Source organism: Pristis pectinata, chromosome 20, assembly GCF_009764475.1.
Source record: "Pristis pectinata isolate sPriPec2 chromosome 20, sPriPec2.1.pri, whole genome shotgun sequence".
NCBI classification, from domain to species: domain Eukaryota; kingdom Metazoa; phylum Chordata; class Chondrichthyes; order Rhinopristiformes; family Pristidae; genus Pristis; species Pristis pectinata.
The window spans coordinates 11352554-11368607 of NC_067424.1; the positions used below are offsets into that span (position 1 = coordinate 11352554).

At 37.9% G+C, this 16054-nt stretch overlaps 1 protein-coding gene across 3 annotated transcripts in view; it reads left to right on the forward strand.

The window, feature by feature from the left end:
- The window catches only part of tmcc2 (transmembrane and coiled-coil domain family 2), a 127855-nt gene that overhangs the window by 18325 nt on the left and 93476 nt on the right, over window positions 1-16054 (forward strand). For all 3 annotated transcript variants that reach the window (XR_007957896.1, XM_052034855.1, XM_052034856.1), the window contains one exon: window positions 87-611. Coding sequence is in view for 2 of the 3 variants with exons in the window: in XM_052034855.1 (XP_051890815.1) it covers window positions 87-611 (525 nt within the window). In the remaining variant the exon portion in view is untranslated. The remainder of the gene's footprint in view (window positions 1-86; window positions 612-16054) is intronic.

Below are 16054 nucleotides of genomic sequence, written 5' to 3' on the forward strand. Positions count from 1 at the left end.
TGCTAGGTCAATGAAGGAGGATATGTGGGATAATGAAGAGGAGAGGGATCTAATAATCAAATTTTATTTTTTTTCTGTCTTTTAAGAAAATCCAGCAAATATCGGAAGGAGGTGGTTCAGGTGGTATGTTTGGACATGGTTTGAAGCAGCTTTTCCATCATCGAAAGCGGTCTCGGGAGCGTGATCAGAGTATGCAGGATTCATCTCAACTCCACCACCATCCTTATGGCCACTCCGATCATGACTCTGCCGATGAAAAGGAACGATCTCCTGAAATGCACCGCGTGTCCTATGCTGTGTCCCTTCATGACCTTCCTGCTCGTCCCACAGCCTTTAACAGGGTATTACAGCAGATCCGGGCTAGACCATCCATCAAGAGGGGAGCTAGTCTCCACAGCAGCAGCAGGAGAACAAAAAGTGGATCAAGTGAAGCCCAGAAAGGAAGTCCTCATCTTGTGCGCAAAGCACCTCAAGACAGTTCACTGACTGCAATTCTGCAACAGCATCAGTACAGGCCCAGGTCATCATCCACTACGGACACCTCAGTTACTGCTGGAGAAATTAACGTCGTACATCCAGCAGGTGAAGAATCCGAAAGAACCACCGACAAGGTAAAGAGCTTCTTTGAATTCCAATATCAGAAAGTAGAGCGGAAAGGCTTTGGGGAGCTAGTAAAATTGACTGTTATTAAGATTTTGTGTTGTTAAAGTTCACAGTTCTCTTTCGTGGATGAGGTCAGAATTAAGCTGAGGTTGGATAATGGGGATCTTGATAACTGGAATAAAAATTATTTAGTAGGTAAATGTTACAAGAGTTCCCAAGGAAAATAATTTTTAATAATTTGTTATGGATCATAAACAATAAACTATAGATTTATTTTAATAATAAAAATATTTAAGGTCAGACAGCATTTGCAGAAAGAAAATCAAATGTAATATTTTGTGTTGGTGAAGATTAGCAGTTATAATTGCTTTACTCGGTTTCCCCTTGGCCTTATTGTGTTTATTATTTAAGTACTTCTAAATATGAAAGGCTTGGGCCTCTCAAGTTTTCCTTGTGTCATAAACCTCGGATACCCATGTTTGCGCTTGTGGCTGTTCCGTAACAGCTTCCAGTGCTGGAATAACTGCAGTGTGTCTCGGTAAGTGCAAATAGACAAGGTGGTGCAATTGAGGTCTGACTAGAGGCTGCCGATGTGATCTGAGCAAACGTAATAAAAATTATCATCAAAGTTTTTAAAATTGATTTATCATTGTTCAATTTAATTTTGTCTAAAAGTAAATAAAAACAGCTTGCATTTATATAGCATTTTCAAATTAATGTATAACGTCCCAAGATGTTTCCCATGAACATTGCCGTACTAAATCTGATACTGAGGTATTAGAATGAGATAGCAGGAAAAGTGACTGAAAGCTTGGTCAAAGCTAGGTTGTAATTAGTGATTTTAAGGAGCAGAAAGAGTGGTGGAGGAGTTTATGGGTGAATTGCAGTGCTTGTTGTGTGCTTTTGTAAATATGGGTATTAATAGTTATTAAAGTAATATCTGTTTTGAACAAAAGAAAATCTGTCACGTTCTCACCGGAAAAAAATTCTGCTTCTCTTGAAATATGTTTGTTGCAAACCAAACCAGCAATACTCAGGTCCTGAAAAGGAATTTGAAAGAAAAACATGCGGAATAGTCTTTGCTGCATCAGGCTGCACCCCCAGATAATGGTCTTCCTGTTCCCTTCTCTATTTTAACTTTCCACATCTTCTAGTTACATAATTGTCTATTTGGCCTGCCTTCCTTGAATGAATTAAAATAAAATCTGTTTGTGTTCCTTGTACTGGAAGAAAAAAACTTTTTTTAATCTGATAATTATAATGACACAGGAGGCCAATTGGCTTACATCAGCTCCAAGGAGACATTGCCATTAGTCTCATTCCCCTTTACATTGTTGTACTCTGCAACTTGTTCTCGATCCACTTCTCTTTGAAACTTTTTGCTGTTAATTAACACTGAGTGGAAATTTACAGTCACCAGTTAACATCTCAGCACATATTTGGAATGTGGTTATACAGAGAACATGTCAACTCCATGCAGCATTTGTGGTCAACATTGAACCTTCTCTTGATCCTCAAAGGCAATAAACTCATTGAACCTGGTGTAAAGAACTTGCATCACTAATCAGTAGGCTTGCAAAAACCATAATATTTGAAACACATACTGCAAAGAATATTATTTTCATCATTGTCTATGCCTTCAGGCTTGAAATGACTTGTGGATATCAGCTTGGAATGCAAGGTTTTACAAACTGGAAATTGTTTGAGAGTTTATAAATAACAAGCATTTGAATCAATATTTTTCCTGCTTGACTATCAATTTTGTTTCAGCATGTAGAAAAAATTGCAGATTTAATGGAAGATGGAAAGGAGAACTATGTCCTGTTCACATAAAGCAGGAAAAATCCAGTCTGGTTAGTTACTGCCAATCAATTTGCTCTCAATCATCAAAGTTAAGTGATGGAAGCTGTCATTGACAGTTCTATCGGAAAGAACTCACACAAATAATGTACTTGCAGATTGTCAGGTTAGATTTTGCGAGGAACCATTTGGTTTCTGACCTTGAAAGCTGTGGTTCCATGTGGACCAAAGAGCTGAATTCCAGAGCTGAGGTGAGAGTGATTGTCTTTGACGTCAGTGTAATATCAGACCAAGTGTAGCATCAACAGCTTCAACTGGGCACTGTCATTGTGGACTTTGCATATTCTTTCCATGACTCTGGGTTTCCTTCAGTTCTTCAGTTTCTTCTCATGTCCCAAATATGCGCTAGTAGATTAAATAGCTACTGTAAGTTACCCTTTAGTGTAGGTTAATGGCAAAAAGAATTAAAGAAGTGTTCAGGGGCATGCGATGGAGAGAATAAATTGCAGGGGCACAGGGAAATGAACAGAGTGGTAGTGAGACAAATGGGATAGGAGCTGGCAAGATCTGATTGGCAGCAACCCATGTTGTTATAAATATTGGGTAAGAAGGAGCCGAGGTAAACCTTAAGGCAATGGGCTTCAAAGAGGAAAGGCTCCAGAGATTAGATTCTGACCTTGCACAAAGGATTATGGTTTCGGTTGTCAGAGGTCATTCATTCCAGCTTCATGACATTAATGCACAGAGTTCCTGAGTACGATGTCCTAGCTCTATCCATCTTCAATTACTTCATCAATGACCTTTTGTGTATCATAAAGTCAGAAGTGAGGATGTTTGCAGATGATTGCACAATGTTCAATTCCATTCACAACTCTCAGCAAATGAAGCAGCCCCTGCTCGCATGTAGCAAGACCTAGACAACCTGAAGGCATGGGCTGATAAATGGTAGGTAAAATTCATTACCACAAAAGTGCCAGACAGCAATCATCTCTGAATGAATCTTAAGATCTCGTCTTGATATTGAATGGCATTTTCATTGCTAAACCCCACCATCACTTTTGGCATCACTATTGATCAGAATCTCAACTGTAACAGCTGCATAAATACTGTGGTTACAAGAGGTAGAGTATCATATGTCAAGTCACTTTCCTCCTGATGCCTGAAGCATTGCTATCAACAACGAGGCACAAGTCAGGACTGTGATAGATTACTGTCCCCACTTCTGTGGAACACCAAAATTGTCAATCTCAACATCATCCAGGACAAAGCAGACCACTTAATTGGCACATATCAATCACCTGAAACATTTATTACCTTAATAAATTTTCAGATTTGGATTAAATAATAAACTGATAGTTCCACCAATACACTTGCATGCTAGTTGAATTCTTTGGTATGTACCTGAAATATTAGAGTTGTTGAAATTGATCTTTCCAGTGTTAGTTTTTGACAATACAATATGTATGATGTCGCTAGCATTTGATTGTGTTCAATATTGATTTTTAACATCCATCACCTTGATTGAATGTATTTGGTGGGAAATATTCATTATCAACTTTATCCATCTAATATATGGCACACGTTTAATTAAGTAATTTGAGCATTTTGTTCCTGTATTGGTAGGTTTACTTTCACTCGGTGCTATTAATCAGGACAGTCCTGTGTGTTTTGGTGTGTTCATACCATCTATTGTCTTGGGTTTATTGTGATGACATTGCCCATAACCCCTGATGTGGGGATCTTTCAGGCAATGGCTTAACAAATCTTTCCATTTCATAGCCTGAATGAATCCAGTAGGGTTTCTTTGTTTGAACTGCTGCCAGTTGTATGAAATGTGCTGGAAAAAAGCTGGTGGTGTTCCCCATTCAGAATAAAATTGGCTTGTTTTATGATACTACCTTTTGTAACTTGTGTCATGCTAGAAGCAAGACTGAGTCTGTGACTTAAGAGCCATGGAAACTGACTTTGACTTTATTTCTGAAGATGAGCTGCCCATGTCTTCAGAACAATTTACCTGGTGTAGGATTATTTTCTCTGTTGATAGACTGACTAATCATTGTGACTGTAAGATGATAGAAGTTCCATTACTTGATGGCCTTTCTCTAACAATTTATCTGGGTTAAATACTGAACAAATAGGACTGTACAGGAAGTGGCTCAGAATTGTTTATTGATGTGTTCGATCAAAGGAATAATGATATAACTGAAGTGAATAGATTATAGCATTTAGATAAGAATGAATCCCCAAGTCCTGGATGAATTTTAAAGAATTTACTGCCACAGAATTTATATTGCTATGACATGAGTTTAAATGAAAAATCAGCCTTCTTTCAGTGAAACTTGATTTGGGTGGGACCGCATTAAGGTGGAGGTTGAGTAGCAAGGTTGGCGGACCATGGGTGTTTGTAGCTTGGAAGGTCATAATTATTGCAAACCATTGTAAGAGAAACCCCAATGAATACTATTAGAAATGGAATCATTGTTACTTTGCAACACCTGACATCTTGATATTTTTAAATGTTCATATATTTCATACAATATGAGTACAATTTTTAAAGCCACAAGCTTGATGAATGAATGGAAAACTTTCTTCCCAGGTGAGTGAACACTGTAATGAAATGAAGATAAATTGAAAATGAATTTAACTTCTCAATTTGTCTATTTTCGACTTAAATCCAGTGAAAAAGCACTAGGATAAATACCAGTCTTTTTGTGTTGGCATAGAGTCACAAATCTGCAACTTAATGTGCTCCATTTAATATATGCTCACACATTCAAATGTGATTTATGCATTTTTACATCATCTGCATCAGAGAAGACAGGGCTTATTAAGGAGTATAGGGTTCCATAATAAATGATAGTTTGTATGTAATTTGCAGGAAATATTGTCACTTTCCTCTCAATTTTGGCAGGTTGCTGAAATCGGAGTAATGGTTCTTTCCTTGAACAACCTGGAAGCTGATTGAATTTACCCCAGTGCTAAATATAAGTCTTGTATATTAATATATTAAGGGTGAAATTGCATGTTTCAATGTTCAGTGTTACATCACAATACTTCATATATTCATCATCTTCAAATACTTGGACCACCAATAAACATTTGTAATTGGTCTTACAAATAGTAGCCATAGTAGTGCTTTCTTTAAACTAATTTGATAAAGTAATAGATTGTAAAAACAAAACATGGTGAAATGAACCTTGTAACTGTAGATCTATAGATTGTGTGTTTCGGCTTTTTGAAATTCCATTGACAACATTGTGCACTAAAGACTAATCCTTTTATTAATGAGCTTCCATAGGGCATCCATCAATTATTATAAAATATATTGGCTTGTCGAGTCATGTAGAATAAATGGTGTAATTAAGGTTCCTGTGTCGTCTGCGTTTGTTAAGGACTGTCTTTCATGAAGGAAAGTTCAAATAGCCAGTGTTTGATCTGCTGAAAAGTTTAAATGTATGAAACAATGGTATTGGTTTTCTACAGAAATGATGAAAGCAGGCAGTGAATGCTGGCAGCAGGATTTTTGGAGTACTGTCCACTGTCTGAAAAGGCAACAATAGAGAAGGACCTCCATGTCTAGACATAACTGCAGAAGTGAAGTAACATTAAATTACAGCTCTGGAGAGACATCTTATCTCGAGAGTAATGACACTATGAAGCATAGAATTATTTACACAAGGTAAAATAACTATCCTGCAGTGATGTATAATCTCATGTAAATTGCCTGGAGCTGGCAACAAAAAATTCTTGTATTTTGAACAAAATATGGTGCTTGTGTATATATTTTCTCTTTGGGGAAATTCTTTGTAAATGTACTTCAGTAAGTCTTTAAAACATTGAACGTGAAGTGCAAGTTGCTGCAACATTAGTCTTTTTGACCTATAAATTTGGGGTATAGCTTATTCCAGCGCAGATGGCCATTTGGCACTTGGTTTCGTAATAAAGCCAATGCTTGGACTTAGTCTTTTTACTCCTTTTCTGCTGTTATGTCCCCTGCTTTGACTCATGCTAGGAAATTGCTAACAGATCTTCAGTACCTTGTCCAGATGGTCATTATTATTAGCCTAGACTGATAACTGGCAGCTGTTTCTTAGTGGGGGCTGTCACTGGCAGAGCTGATGCTGTTTTCCCTTGATGCCCAAAAGAGAGACTTTCTAGAAAGAACTCCTATGCCAGTGATTAGGAATAAGAATTTCGGGCCATTTTAACCTTAATTGAATGACACTGAGACTAATTGAAGGGGTGTCATTTCTGCTGACTTAAAGACAATCACAGACTTGACTTTTTGTTCTTTATTGTCCAGCCTGCTTTCTCTGACTATATTGCCCAAGTTTTGTCCTATCTCCAATTATTGAGAGATGCTGTTATATGGCATCTGTCATTGAGAAAAGAGATTAAAAACAAGAAAATTAGTTATGCACATTGGGTCAAGAGGCATCTAATCTTTAATCAGAACCAAGCCAGATCAGCTGAAAGGTCTTTGATAAAAATGTTAAATCTGTTTCTGTTGCTATAGATGCTTCTTGGTCACCAAAGTATTTTCAGCATTTTCTGTTCCAGCCTCTGCATTATTTTGCTTGTTGAGGGAACTCGATTACTGCTTCAGTTCATGTAAGCTCAGCAAGCATTGGGCAAACATGAGGTTGTCCACTTCTTTTGCAGGCATTATCAGTGGCTATTCTCAGGACCAAATAAATAGGCCAAGTCCAAAACAGAAGTAGTTGTACCAAGGTAAGTCATGCACTAGGTCTGAGCTTCAAGTTTCTGACAACTATCCATAAACTTGAATATGTATATAGAATCTTTGAAGTCTTAAAACATTTATCGGCGAGTTGAGACGATTTTGAAATGTAGAAATAAATAGCTGCCTCTTTAAACTGTAAATGGCCATTCTGGGAACCAAGTAATACTATTGCATAGTTAAAATTACTTTACCAGTGTAGGTTGAGGAATGAGTGAGGCCCAGGTTGGTAAAGAATGATGAACGTTTTATCTGGGTCTATGCTCAAACATCTCAATTAATATGGGCCTTTGCCAGGGAAATGCATTTAAGTGTAACCAAAGGAACCAAGCAGAGTTTGGTCAGATCTTTACACTGGTGCTCCAGGTAGAAATGATGAAATGTTAGCTATTACAGCAGAGGTTGGAGACCATTTTGATTGTAGTATCTCTTCAGCTGTAGAAATTAAAGCAATAGAGCTGAGTGAAGGGGAAGCATGATTTAAATTTAATAATGCAAATCAAGCTTGTAAAAATGAATAGGTCACTGACGGGATATTGTATGAGTAGCATTTGTAATGGGAGATGATTTGTATCATTCATTTTACAAAAAGACATGAAGAAGACATTAACTTTGAGTTCATTGAAATACTCGAGCTCAGAGATGACTGAAGCAACAAGAAAAATTTCAGATGCATGGACTGAGATGGTGATTGGAATGAGTGATGTTGTAGAGGTACAACTGTGTGGTGTTTGTTAAGGTGTGGATACAAGGTTAAGAGCCCAGGCTTCATTACTGTTGTCTGGTTTAACCTGTGATAACGTCCATAGAGAGGGATGTAATCAGTCAGTGTACTTGTGGACAAACCAATAAATCAGGACTGATTTGGGTCAAATCCCTGCAAAGTCGACAATTCCTTTCCCCCTACAGGTGCTACTCAACCTGCTAAATTCCTCCAGCAGGTTGTTTGTTGCTCCAGATTCTGGCATTTGGGATTCTCTTGTCTCTGGATGCATTGGGGCCCATCCACTACTTGTGAACACACAGCTCCAAGTAGATTAATATATTTTCCACCTCAAAATGAGTTGTATATTAAGCCTCGCCATAGAGTATTCACAAGAATTTGAGTTGTATTCTGAACCACAGCTTTATTATGTTAAACCATTGTGAAAAATATCTTGGTTAACTTCTGTGGTTAGTCAGGAGGTCAAAATAGAATGATGAAAGTGACAATGGAGTGGAAAGCCATTCTTGCAAAAGATTTGTGGTTCTCATTTGAATTGATTTATTTCATTAATTTTCTGCTGAATCATGGAAAATTAATTTGAACCTCTGTTGTGGAAATGATGTTATTTGGTAATTTTAAATGATGGTATGTTAAGTGGTTGGCAGTGTGAGAGATTTGGCTCATCTTTCGAAGTATGCTGCCGCAGAGCTTCTGGGATCTGGATGCATATCTAGCCATGTGGAAGGAATGGATATCACTTCTTTGCCAGTTTCTTCTTTTCTCATTTGTTTGTCTTTTTTCCTTAAATACCTAAGGTTCCACATGTAAGCTGAGGATATCGAGGTCCGTTTTGCCTCGACCTTGCTAAAGCAGTTCATTGTGTCTTATCACACTTTATAAACTGACAACCAGAACTAAACGAGCAGAAATTTCTTCCAGTGGAATGTATTGGGGAAAATCAAAGCCCGATGCCTTTCGACTTAATTGCAAACGCAGTTCCCTAGCCTTTAACTGCAGCTCTAATCCTGTCAGCTGTCTGAGGCTGTATTGCAATCTTTCAAAAACAGGTGGACTTTGAATTTCCAAGCATATCTGCACAAGTGCGATGATCTGCTTCCACCTGTGTAATGTCTGACTCCATATCTGCTTTGTCTTGTGGCTATCACTCTCAGCTATGCCTTTGTTATCTCCAGACTTACTCTTGCCATTTGTTCATCTGGCTGATCTCCTATTCGTACCACAGCGCTTGAGCTTTTCCAAGAGTCTATGAGCTGTATATTAACTCATCAAATTCTATTCATCTCTCTGATTGCTGACCCTACACTGCATGAAATCTAACTTCTTTGACCAATCTTGTGATCATCTGTCCAGGTTGTATTGTTTAGTAATGGTGCTGTGAAATGCCTTTGGACATTAAAGGTACTTTTTTGAATCCAAGTTATTGTGCCAAAAATGTCTACTCGGCTGTTTGTTCAACAGGAGTAAACTTGGGCAGTTACAGTCCGTCTCATGATAGGGTAGGTGTTGACATGCTCCCGTTAGTGGGAAAGTCTCAAACAAGATGTAATTGCAGGATAAGGGGATGGACAGAAGTGCATAGAAATTTTGCCTTGCAGATCATGGTAACTAGAATATTGTGGAAGCTAGGTCATTGGAGGTTTTTAAAGAGGAGGTGGATTTTTGAGAGGCTTATGTGCATCTGACATAGGAGTTATTGAGGCCTTGGGCAGTTTGCCATGATCATATTGAATGGCAGGGCAGGCTTGAGGGGCTGAATGGCCTACTCCTGCTCCTATTTTCTTGTGTTCAAAATGAGCATGGGATGCACGGTGCAGAGTAGTTTAAATTTCAAAATGTCATTCTGTCTTCAAGAGAGTATAGAATAGTTGATTAAGGGTTGATCCTCTGATGTTGAGACACAAGGGAAAAGGCTTTATTTTCCATTATGACATGTAATTGTTGAGTGTTTTAAAAGCTGACCAAGTATTCAAAATGCATATAATTCTTTTCCTGCGTTGCTCAGAATAAAAATGAATAGAGCAATGCAACTCCATCTGATATACAGAATGTGTACATTTTGACAGATGCCTGACTTTGGAGAAATGTTTTGCTTTTTATTTAAGTTAATAAAATGAAGTCAGTTATTCAGCACAATTAACGTAGCAGGGAATTCATGGTGTTAACTGCTGCTCAGAATATTTACAGCCTGACTGGAGGAGCCTGAAGGGAAAAAACAGCTGGTACTTCAACCAATGCCCAGTGACATTCATGGTATCCAGTGTTTCGTTTCAACAATTCCCAACAAATGGAGATAAGTTACCATAATAATACTATCTCATTTGTTTAAAAAATATGTAAGCGCAGATTGGTCACTGCATATTATTATCAGTTTTATTGTTAATAATATAAAATTCTCAAGGTACTTTGTATCTGAGTAATTTAAGAATGCAATGCTCTGTAAGAGATGGGTGCAAGTGAATGCCTGCAAATATATTGCATTGGTACCCTGAATTGTGTGGAGTTTCTTCTGTGACGAAGCAAACACTGTAGTCTTAATAAAGAGTGTTATTTAAAATTAGTTCAAACAAGTTTCAAATTCAAATGAAAGATGGGCTTGACTTGCAGATTGGGAAGGAGGCCCAGTTGGAGTTTGTCCTCAAATTTGAAAGGGCAGACTAAACTATTTGCGGAAAGAAAAATCTTTCAAAGATAAAAAATATAGGCTTTAATTCATTTTTTTATATAGCTAATTAGCACAATAGTGTATGTAAAGTACTGGGATTATTATGTTTGTATCCAGACTAACTAAAAATATTCACTGAAATGAACGGGTGTTTTTGTTGCCTTTCATATATTAGGATGTACTAAAGAGTAAAATATGTTGCCTGTAATTAATTGCAATTCATTCTATGGCTAAATATAATGTTTAGTACAGGAAAGAAATGTGGGTGGGGTTCCAAGTGCTATGCTGATGTCTTCGATAACTTCTATAAAATGACAGATTAAAAGTTTTAACTGCAGCTTTTCAATTGTTGCAGGCTGAATTTGTAGTTATCATAATCTTGGCATGGATGTTTGTAAACTTAAAATCTGAAACTTGTTTGAAATAATTTTAAACATGTTTTATTTAAACATTTGCAGAGTACTGTGCTCAGTCTTCAGGAGTGACCACAAGCTTCTGGTTGCCTGCCACTTTACCATCCTCCTTCCACTCTGACCTTTCTGTCTGAGGCCACCTGCACTATAACAATGAAGCCCAATGCAAATTTGAGGAACATCGCCTTCATCTTCTGTCTGAGCATATTGCAGCCTGCAGGACTTGATATTGAGTTCTCCAGCTTTAGGCAATTTAGTTTTTCTTTTCCTGGTGTGAGTACTGGTCATTTTAGCCTGTTAGCATTTTGGCTCATCCTTTCTTTTGTTTTTCTTTGTATTGTCTGGGCATGACCCACAGCCTTACCATTAACAACACACTACATACACAAAGTTTAATCTAGATCTTAACTGCCCCTTAAGTGCTAATAAGACCATCCTGGCTCAACCTATCAGAGAAATCCCTTTGTTTCACCCATCTCTCTCTCACCTACCTTCTGTTACGTATACTAACTTTCCCAGATTTGATGAAGGGTCCCTTACCTAAGACATTAAATGCTTCTCTTTCCATAGACACTGCCTGACCTACTGTGTTTCCAACCTTTTCTGTCTTTATTTCTTTATTTAATAATATGTTTGCTTTGTTAATGACAGTGACGCATGCAATCCAGGATGTCAACGTAATCAGTTTGCAAGCACTGAAAAGTTTGAAAATTAATAGATATTTGCATCTTGTAAAAGAGATTTACCTATATATCAAGAACATGATAAATACTTAAATGCCACTTAATGGTTACTATTAACTGCCCAAATGCCTTTATTTATGTAAATATTGCTAAATTTCTATTTAATAATTCGGGGGTGGCAGTAGCATTTGATTGTGGGGACAGAAAACCATTCTGTATTCTTACCTGATTTGATTGCTGTCAAATGGCCTCTGGTGGGCAAAAGCAACAGATAAAGATTAGATTAAATTTAGCTGTGAAACTACACCATTCTGCAGTTCAGTATTCTGTTTGTTATCCCCAAAGTACCAAATGGAAAAAAAATCCACATTCGGGAAGTATAGTACCTCTCAGAAAATTATTAGCTTTCTTGTGCTGGTGGTGGGGGTTGGGGATAACGATGGTGATAGGAGGAGGGGTGAGAGGATTAGGGTGCAATGTAGGAGGAAGGAAAAGAAGCTGAAAAAAGGAAGTTTAAGGTGTTAACCACCCTCAGTCATGTAAAAGGCTGTTGTTTTTGTAACGTATTTGCTTAAAGCTGTTCAGAAAAGGCAAAATTTAAAGTCAAGGATCTAACATTAATTTATTTGGTGAAGTGGAAAGAGAGGCTGTTTGCTGTCACTTGTTGATAAGATGAAAAATTCAGTTGCTGGGAATAAATTCTGCAACTTGTATGCCTCTGTAAGTAGTGCAATGTGCCAATGTCTATGTTTACCATCTTTTCAATTGTATGTTATTTTTAAGTTAGATTTTGAAATATTTTTGAACTTTAGTTGACAGTTTCTGAAAACTGCTATTTTGTCTCTTCTCTTTAAAGATAAGTCTGGTGAGATGTTTAAATGCATATTAAGTCTTTATATATTCAGCGTGTGCAATGTGAATTTTGTTTAAAAGATGAAAGAACCATTAATTTAGATTTCGTCTGAAAAATAAAATGAATAGGTAAAATTCATTTCACCTATTGGACTTTTATCCACCTTAAGTGGACTAAGAGATTTGTAGCACTATTTGGTAATTTAAGTTTCAGAATCACGAGATAAAAGTTTGAATGGTTTCCTTCATCTTCTTGGTTGTGGGTAACAGATCTCTTCCTGATCTATGTGCTTCTCACATAGGAGTCAGTCTTTTGTACGTTCAGCTCAGTCCACAGATAGAATAAAACAAGTTAGTGGGCCTTTGTCATTCAGATTGAGACCCTCCAGTTCTCCATTTCTGGTACTTTTTGTCCTTTCCCCCAGTTTACTGGGCCAAATTTCACTTCGCCTTGGTCACAAACTCTCTTCTTTCCCTGATTCACCTTCATGCCTTCAGTGAAATTGTATTGTCCTTGAGATCCAATTCCTGTTCTTTCTTTCTCAGTGCCCATGAAAGGAGTGACCACATGACTTTCTAGTTCCTGTGTTAGTTGATATTATGAACAATGTGCTCTCCTCAAGCACTGTTTGCTCTACTTCAAATATGCTGTCGTCACTTCTTCACAAAAAACCTTTTGTTCTTGCAAGCGATCACCATATCTCCGGCCTCACTTTAAATCAAATTCAAATACTTTGAAGTCTCCCAGTTTCATGCCCATCTTACTGAGGATTGCTTGGTTGAAGTACTGAAACAGCTCTTGCTGGAAGTACTGAAATGGTCTTTAACTTTTTAAATACGTCCAATGTGATTGTGGCAGATGACGTACCACCCTGGCCCCTTTGATCTGAATGAAGCCTTTAACACAGTTAGCCATGCCATCCTCAAGTACCTTGCTAGATTTCCAAGATGGCGCTGTAATGTGATGACTAGTTGCAAGCTGCTCTCTGCAGACCTACTCATTACTTTTATTATAATCAGTCTGCTCTTTTAAATCTAAATTATGTGTACCTCAATGCACTATTGTAATGAAATGATCTATATGGACAGCATGCAAAACAGATTTTTCACTGTACCTTGCTACATGTGACAATAATAAACCAATTTCCCAGATGGGATTCAATATATTAGTTTTCACCATCCATTTAGGGTGGGGGTGGGGGTGGGGGGGGGGTGAGGGAGGGAAATCATCACCAGTAGCATCTCTTCTTGCTATTGCATTTTCTCCTCTGGTGTTTGAGGCCTCTATCCTTCACCCCTTTTCTTGTCTGCATGATAGCCTGTGGCAAAGTCATCCAAAAACATGCAGTCAGTTTCCACAGGTATGCTGATGACACATCTTTTGACTGCTAATTGTCATAGTTGCTGAAAGTAAGTTAAGATTGAAGGTATCGTCTTCAGTCTTTGTCAGAGATTTCATTCTTTGGCTCCTCGTTTCATCTCTGAAACTGGCTGAAACTGAATTGTACTCTTCTCAGGGTGTCACATGTGGTCCTAAATTGAATTAAAGACCATTTTCTTGCCATCACTAGAATACTGCAACATTGCCTATTTCCATGACTGCCTCAATGCTTCTGCTCCTGAAACTGTCATTTGTGTTACCTTTACTCTTGACTAGTCAAAATGTACCAAAATTGCCACTTCCTTCCACTCACCATAAACTTCTCATCCAAACTTTGCTGTCCCTGGTATAACTTTTATCAATTTCCATTTCTCCCTGATAGGCTTGTGTCTAACTTTCCTTCCAAGCCTACAGACTCCCACAGCTATCTCAACTCTATTTTGTCCCATTCTGCCTCTTGTGAGGACACCATTCACTTTTCCCAGTTCATCCATCTCCATTGCATTTGTTCTGATGACAAGACTTTTCACAGAGGTACCTCTGAGTTGTTCTCTATCTTAGTGAACAGTAGCTTCCCGTCTACTGTTGTGGGCAGAGCCCTTGACTGCATCTCATCTATTTCTTACATTTCTGCTGTCACCTCCTCTCATTCTGGACAGAGCAATAATCGAGTTCTTGTGCTCTTCATCTTAAACTTTAAGAATTGGCATTCAATGGATCATCCTTCGCATTTTCAGCTAACTTCTTCAAGATTCCACCATCCCTTCTTCTCATTTCACCATTTTGCAGTTTCCTCATTCACTCTTATGTTCCCATCAACTATTCCCTTTAAGACTCTTTTCCAGGCAACTGCAGTAGATGTAATATCTGTCATCTTACCTCTTTCCTTTCCATCAACCAAGACTCGAACAGTCCTTCCAAGTGAACAAGCAATTGCATGAGTGTTCCACTTTCTGTGCTTTTTATAAAGAGAGTTGTGGACAGTGAGGATCCTGACCTCACCCTGTCAGAAGGAGATTCCCTTTTGAACCAATCCATCCCTCTCCCACTTCACTACAATTTCCAATATGCCCCAATATTTACAATTTAAAATTAGCTTTTTTTTTCTCTTGCCCAACTTAGATGAAAAGTCTTTGTGCTGAAACATTAATTCAGATACTGCCTGACCTGCAGTGTTTCTAGCATTTTCTGTTTTTATTTCTCATTTGGCCTTTGTCCCTGGTTCCTTGATAAGCAATAGGATTTTAAAATTCTTATCCTGGTTTTCAAATCCTTTCCTTTTCTTGCCCCTCCCTTTTATCCTGGACAGACCAAAACTTGAGAAATTCCTACTTTTCCAATTTGAATGTCCCCCAGATTTTATTTCCTGCATTGCCATATTCCTGGAGCCTTCAAGGTCCAAACCACGAGAAGTTTATCATGCAACTTGTGTCTTTCTTTACAACTTGAAGGGGTTGATTAAAAATTACCTTCTTGACCAAGCTTTTGGTGTTATGCCCCAATATCTACTTAAGGGTAGGCTTCAATTTTTTTTGTTTAACGTATCCTGGTGCTTCGAAGCAGCCAATTTATTTCACTCTGTTATTTTGGTACCAAGCTAAAGTTGTTTGAGCATACAATTCCAGATATTGGTGCCTTGACAACTGAAGGCACATCCATGAGTGGTGGGACAGTTAAATCTGGGATTGTTCCAGGGGCCAGTATTTAATTCTCAAAACTTATGAACCAGTTTTGTTAATTTATAGAATATAGTTAAATTACGACTGCCCCTGTTTTTTGAAGATGAAAAGATGTTACCAAATGGCTCAGTGAACATAAAGAATGTACTGTGTACTTCCTGGCGCAATATTCATTTGTATTCTCAGCTGCAGCTTGTTATGTCTTTTTTGTTTGCCCTGGAAGCTGTTGGCTCCAATGAGAAATCCTGATTTGGTTCTAAAGAAATGTCCATTTATGTCACTCAGCAGAATCTAGTCTTAATTCGTAACAATGTTTGATGGTTGTCATGGACAGGATGAGCTGAAGGGCCAGTTTCTGTGGTGTGTGACTATGATATTGTAGCGTTGGTACTGAAGTTGGGATTTACAGTTAAGTGTGTATCAACAAAAAGATGGATTTGCAGGTTGAAAGTTGTCCAACATGTTTTTTTTCACTTTTAATAGTTGGATTAGTTTGTTGGGTGTACTTTTGAT